This window comes from Xiphophorus couchianus, chromosome 12 (assembly GCF_001444195.1).
Source record: "Xiphophorus couchianus chromosome 12, X_couchianus-1.0, whole genome shotgun sequence".
In the NCBI taxonomy this organism is placed as follows: Eukaryota; Metazoa; Chordata; class Actinopteri; order Cyprinodontiformes; family Poeciliidae; genus Xiphophorus; species Xiphophorus couchianus.
This window is the reverse complement of record NC_040239.1, coordinates 107259-113570: the sequence shown is the minus strand read 5'-3', so window position 1 is coordinate 113570 and position 6312 is coordinate 107259. Positions and strand designations below refer to the sequence as shown.

Below are 6312 nucleotides of genomic sequence, written 5' to 3'. Positions count from 1 at the left end.
TGTACTGTAAACTTACATCTGTTGGTGTCCCCTATATAGACAGCCATCTGTTGTCAATGCACCTTTGCTACATTACAGGAAACTTTACAAGACAAAGTCTAGTTGGTGATTAATGGGTATTGGTTTTTTCCTTAAGGACATCTTCTTTTTATTGGTGCGTATTACATTAGATGGTTTAAATGAAGTACGTCAGTTATTTTAAAGCTGTCATATCTGTGTTTTTTTCCTAATTATTTTCGCTTTTGTCAGAAATCAGTACCGAAGCTATAAAGTTTGTCTTTCCACCTGGATTCAGCAAATACAGCTTAAATATTTATAAAAGATGCACAGACAGTGGTTTTACATATCATGAACTGCAAAACCTTTCTTGGTTTAGATATTAGGTCATTGGCATAAAATACACATCAGATGTCAGCAGGAGATGTCAGTAAGAAACATATGAAGAAAATCAAAGCATAATCATCTAGAAATGTAGTTATTTTTCAACAATTGAAGTTCTACAGACATTATATGGAACACACTAAGAAAGATGTGTAAAAAAGCTCAACAAACCTCATTTCCCAAGAAGTGAGACTTTTTAAGCTGGTGTTCTTCCCAGAAACCAGCTAAAATCTCTCACCATTTAGAAAACATTTGTCTTGCTATATGCAAATCACTATCAGCTGGTTCAATATTAACTGTCTATAAAAAAAAATTGGAATTACAAAGTGGTGGTAGAGTTAAGTTTTTACAACAGTCTCTTTGCTTTTACTGACTGGAATATGTGGTTATAGCTGCATTTCTAAACTTCTGAATGTCTGTCAGTTGCAACAGGGCTCACTGAACATCATTTCACCACAACCAGCCACAGCCAGATTATTTTGAAGAGTCAAAATAATTAACCGGAGTTGTTCAAGAGCCAAGCGGCTCTTGCAGATGGCTTCAGAAAGACCTGGAAATGGCATGTGCCATTTTTCCTATATAAACGAATAATGCACTGATCTGCAATGGCCTTGATGCAGACACCCTTCACAACCCTCCACTGCTGAAGCTTGTTTAAAGTTTCCCTCAAGGTATTTAATTCCATGTGTTTTTAATACTTATTGTCTGTTTCATTCCAAATTCTTACCTCAAACGTAATTTGCTGAGTAAATTATATTTTTTTAAATGTATATTTAGCAATTTTGTTACTGTAGACCAGGGGTTAGCAACTTTTTAAATTCAAAGATCCACTTTTGTGATACAAAAAATACTACAAAATGAAATTTGTCTACAGCAACAAAAATAGAAATGTTTGATCACAATTGGTATTGTTATCAAAAACATGTCTAATTGGTTTTTAAGAGTCACAGCACACGTGCCAAAGAGGAGTCACAGGTTGCAGACCCCAGCTATAGACTGACTGTTGATTTGTTCTTCACTGGCAGCTGTTAATTTATTATATACACGGCAACTTTAGCTCGGTTAGATCAATGTTTAATTCACTTCACACCTCTTTAGTGGGTTGCAGACACTGAAGGGGAAGAAACAGGTTGATTAAAAATGACCTGATTATGCAGATGGACTAATATTTTCTGTGACTTAAAGGCACAAAATAAGTACGATCTTTCTAACTGGGTTAACCTTTTAATGATTGGCTAACCACAGAAGATTGAAATTACAAGAAATAGCAACCTCATGAAGGTATACAAGATGTTTGAGGAATATTAAAGCTAATAAAGAAAATTGTCAAGTTGAAATGCTTGGCCACAATAGAGACAGGTATTTGTAGGGGATGTTTGGCCACTTTGAAACAGAACAGGTCTTACCCACATGAACCTTAGTTTCAAACTGAAAGCAGAATTTAGCAAGAGAAAACGTGCTAAGCCGTGTTTTTGTTTTAAATATGTTAAGTTGACAGGAAATGTAAAAATATTACTGGGTAATTATGTTACTGGAAGACATTGCCGACAATTCCTAAACTCACAACTAAAATCTTAAAACAACAAATCAAACAAATACAATTAAAATAAATATCAATTATTTGCCCTTCTGATAAATCCAAATTAAGTCATTAACTAGTAGATCCAACACCATGTAATGCTGATCAAATTTACAACCGGTCCATGCCATAAATGATCTAAGCAGCTCCTTAACAGATAAATCTATACCAATTTATCTGTGGTATAGATACATTTCTATATCTATACCACAGATATAGAAATTTAACATTTGTTTATTGAGAATATCAATGCTGCTGAATTGATGTAATGGTTTCAGCATACTTGACTGAAAATATTTAAAATTGTTTAACATTTGAATGCAAGGTTTTAAATAGATGGCAAGTTTACTTTGTAAAGTTCAAAGAACAATCTTCATAGTTAGTTTTGATGCCATAGCAACAATCTGATTCTGTGAGCTTAATCTTTGAGTTTGAGCTCGCTTTGTTCACAAATACATTTTAGTAAATTACAATTATCACTAATTACTTTTAAACTTGGCCAGTTAAACGAGGCCCCTGTCCCAGATTTCTTTAAGCACTTAAATTGTGCTCAAGGCCTCCATACAACCTTGGACCCGCCCTGCATGATGAGTTAGACCTGCTATACTGCATCTATGCTGGATACAGAGGGACCAATGAGAGATTTCCTTTATGTGGCTTTAGTAACTCTTCCATTTTGTTTCTGTTGAGTTTTTAATAAGTGCCACAGAAACTGTTTTGATTGCTTGAGCTATATGGGACAACTTTTTCCGGGCGACAACTCTGATCTGACTATACCAGATCACTTTGTTTTTCCGGTTTGTCCCGATCTAACCTCTCATCGCCTCTTGCACAATGGATCAAACTTGAAGAACTCTGTTGAATCCGTAGGATTCAATTTTCTTATTAGGTCCTCAAAAGGCAATTAATTTGCAACAAGTAAAGATGACAACCAACACATTCACACAAACCTTATCATGAGAATTAATAAAGCAAAGCTAAGGATATCTAACTGAGACAAATGTCAAAAATTTAAATAAATTAATAATACATAGATATGTTCTTTCTGGGTACTCTGGCTTCCTCCCACAGTCAAAAAACATGATTGTAAGGTTAGTTGGTCTCTAAATTCTCCATAGGTGTGTGTGTGTGAGAGAGTTCTTGATTGTTTGTCCTGTTTGTCTGTGTTGCCCTGCGATGGACTGGCGACCTGTCCGGAGTATGGCATCATAATCATGCCATACCCTGGACATCTTGTCCTAACATTTTTATACACTGTTTTCAGATAAGCTTTTAAAATATAATATTATAATATAATATAATACATTTGTATTGATTTCCAATGCTCAATCCACATGACATGTCTTAAGAATTGTTCCCAGACTTCTGAGTATGCTGGCGAAGCGGGCAGCAACATAGTTTGGAAACTCTCAGTAAAGATCCACAATTTCCCATTATTTATTTGTAGAACATCAAGTTTATTTTAAAATTCATGTGGAAATAGGCTAGAAAAAATAAGACCTCACAAGGAAAATGATGCCAACTTATAGAAATGCCAACCGCACACTTAAGTAGCCCACTTAAGTGGGCTACTTAAGTGTACAAACAGCAAAGTTTGCAAACAGCAAAGAGGCTGTTTGCAGGGATGTCCATTTATGGGGTTGACTGTTCAACTAAAAGGACAAATATAAAATAGGATAGGATAAAATAGTCAGTCTACAAAACTGACTTCATGGGCTACTGAACATATAAAAAAGAAAACATACATTTTAAAGAAGCATTGATCCACCTAACTCTTAAAAATAAAATAGAAAAAACAGTATGCCTTTTTTGAAGGTCACAAATTTAGCAGAAAGAATGGAAACATTTTTTGTTAATCTATCTGCATTCCAGTCCTGTAGGTGGCGGCAATGGACCTCACAGCTTCCTTACGCCATGAAATAAAAAAAGAGGAAGAAGGCTCTGGTTTTAGAAGATGTGAAGCTTCATGCTGTGTCTCCTAGAAGTGCTATGGCTCATTAATTTCAACCTTACTAGAGTTGCGGCGTTCTTTGAAGACTCATTTGCCGCTGAAAAACATCTGGAACTGTTCTCTATCCTCTGCACTCAAAGCTACGACCAAAGATGAAAAAGTTTTCCTTGGGAGATAAAGTAAGTGTTTCAATAAGATGGCACACATCCCGTCTGTTTGTGTCTGCTGCGTTTAAACCAGTGGTGCCCAAAGTGGGTCCTGGAGGGCCGGTATCCTGCGTGTTCTAGTTCTGTCCCTGGTGGTACCAACAACCTTTTCAGCAGGTCAGTCTTAGGCCTCTAATGAGCCATCATTTGATCCAGGTGCGTTAAACCAGAGAGAGAACTAAAGCACTCCAGGACCCACTTTGGGCCCCACTGGTTTAAACACAATTAGCCTTCACTGAATCAGTGCTGGAAACGTTCATTTTACTTTCGAACCATATTTATTGCCTACTGTCTCAATGTAAATATAACATTTACATTGAGAGAAATGGCCAAATCTGATCCCATAACCCAATTCTATTTTCTCTGAATTTTGACATCTTTCATAGAAAGAAAATTTAATTATTTTTCATAAAATTTGAAGCAGTCCTTAGGCATTAGTGGCAGCAAAATCACAGGTGGCTCTTTGCTCATAATCATAGGCTATTCTATCTGTCATGAATATGTTTTCTTTTACAGTGGGAATTCCCAGTTTAGTATTTTTTTGTATGATTTTGTTTTTATAGTTGTTTTTTTTTGGACCTAAAATAAAGCAGTTTAGTGTTTTTTTTGTGGGTTTTTTTAGGCCCAGAAACCTAAAAGTTCCAGGTCCAGAAACTCTTAGACTAGTAACTGAAAAGCAGATCATATTTAAATTTAAACTCCTTCCTTTCTTGAACTCATCACACATCTTGGTTAATGTGATTTCAACATGTTGAAATGGTCCAAAAGACAAAGTATGTCTAAGTCAGACATAGCATTTCCAGGTAACCTATAGATGTGCATACTATGGCACACACTAGCAGTAGTTCACATAAATAGTGAATAATATTTGGTGATGATGATGACACAGTGGCACAGCCCTCTTCATTGCAGGATGAAGGTCTTTCTTTGATGTTTGCCTGTTCTCCCTGTGGATGCGTGAGTTCCCTCCCTAACCAATTGGACCAATTAACTGGAAGCCGGTTAATTGGTCTCTCTAAATTCTCCTTGTGTGTGAAAGCGTGTGTGCATGACTGTCCTGTCCTGTCTGTCTCTGTGCTGCCCTGCAATGGACTGGCGACCTGTCCGTGGCGTACCCTCCTCGGACCCAATGTTTGCTGGGTAAAGGCACCGGCCCCCTCGCCCCCCTGCAAGGATAAACATGTTCAGATAATGAATGGATAGGATGGATTTAAAGATGATGCTGTAAAATAGTCTCTCAATCAAATGTATTTATCAATCTATTTCTATATCTGTTTATTGACTGTTGACTTGAAAACTGGTTAAGGATAATATTTATAAAGAGTTGGGTAAAAGTCATCTGACATTTCTTAATGTCAGATGATGTAAACCAAAGTATGTAAATGTATGTATGTAAGTATGTATGTAAGTATGTAAATGTAGAATGTAAACCAAAGTAGATAATCTGGTTTCTGAGGTGTTCTTGAATGTAACATAAATTTTCATGTGTTGCTCACAGTCACAAGTATAGGTGAAAGTATAATTCTGCTTCAATAGTATTAAAACAATTCACAGAAAAGTACATTTGCTTTTATTTCAAATAGTTCCGTCAACATAACTATCTGACTTGGCACATAGACAGTAAATCTTCAGCACACGTCTGTCTCCCTCTGCATTCTTTTTAACAGGAATATGTTTGCTAACCTAGGCAAAGATTAAGCTCACATTGGATATGTGTTTTTGATTATTAAATTCACAAGGCATTGTCTTTGCTGCTCCATATAATCAAGTGGCAAAATGGTTGTGGCATAGAGCCACTTTTTTACTCAATCAGAAAAATTAAACTTAATTGAAAAACTAGAATAACCAGATTTAGTTTTTGGTCCGTATGCATCACTGTTATCAGTCCTGGTAATAGCTTAAAAGGAGTACAATAAATGTGTATATGTGGATATGTATATGTTGTTATAAAACATAACTGATGAGACTGTCAAATGTTTGAGAAAGACATTGATGTTATGATGGAGTTAAACTGAAATTTTATGTTTTTAAAATCTCTAAATTCAATTTTCACCAACTGCCAGAAATGTGTACCGTAAATATTACAGTGGAAATATTATTTTGGTTTTATTGTAAAACTTGCCTGTTGTATTGTCTTAGAAATATTACAGGTATAAGTATTGAATATTAGTACAGTGGTTCCCAAGGTGTGGGGC

At 35.7% G+C, this 6312-nt stretch overlaps 1 protein-coding gene across 6 annotated transcripts in view; it reads left to right on the top strand.

The window, feature by feature from the left end:
- Nucleotides 1–51: 51 nt before the first annotated feature.
- Nucleotides 52–6312, top strand: part of rad17 (RAD17 checkpoint clamp loader component) — a 53456-nt gene continuing 47195 nt past the window's right edge. For all 6 annotated transcript variants that reach the window (XR_003597682.1, XR_003597681.1, XM_028034946.1 and 3 more), the window contains exons 1-3: nt 52–154; nt 805–1052; nt 3833–4090. Coding sequence is in view for 4 of the 6 variants with exons in the window: in XM_028034946.1 (XP_027890747.1) it covers nt 4064–4090 (27 nt within the window). In the remaining 2 variants the exon portion in view is untranslated. The remainder of the gene's footprint in view (nt 155–804; nt 1053–3832; nt 4091–6312) is intronic.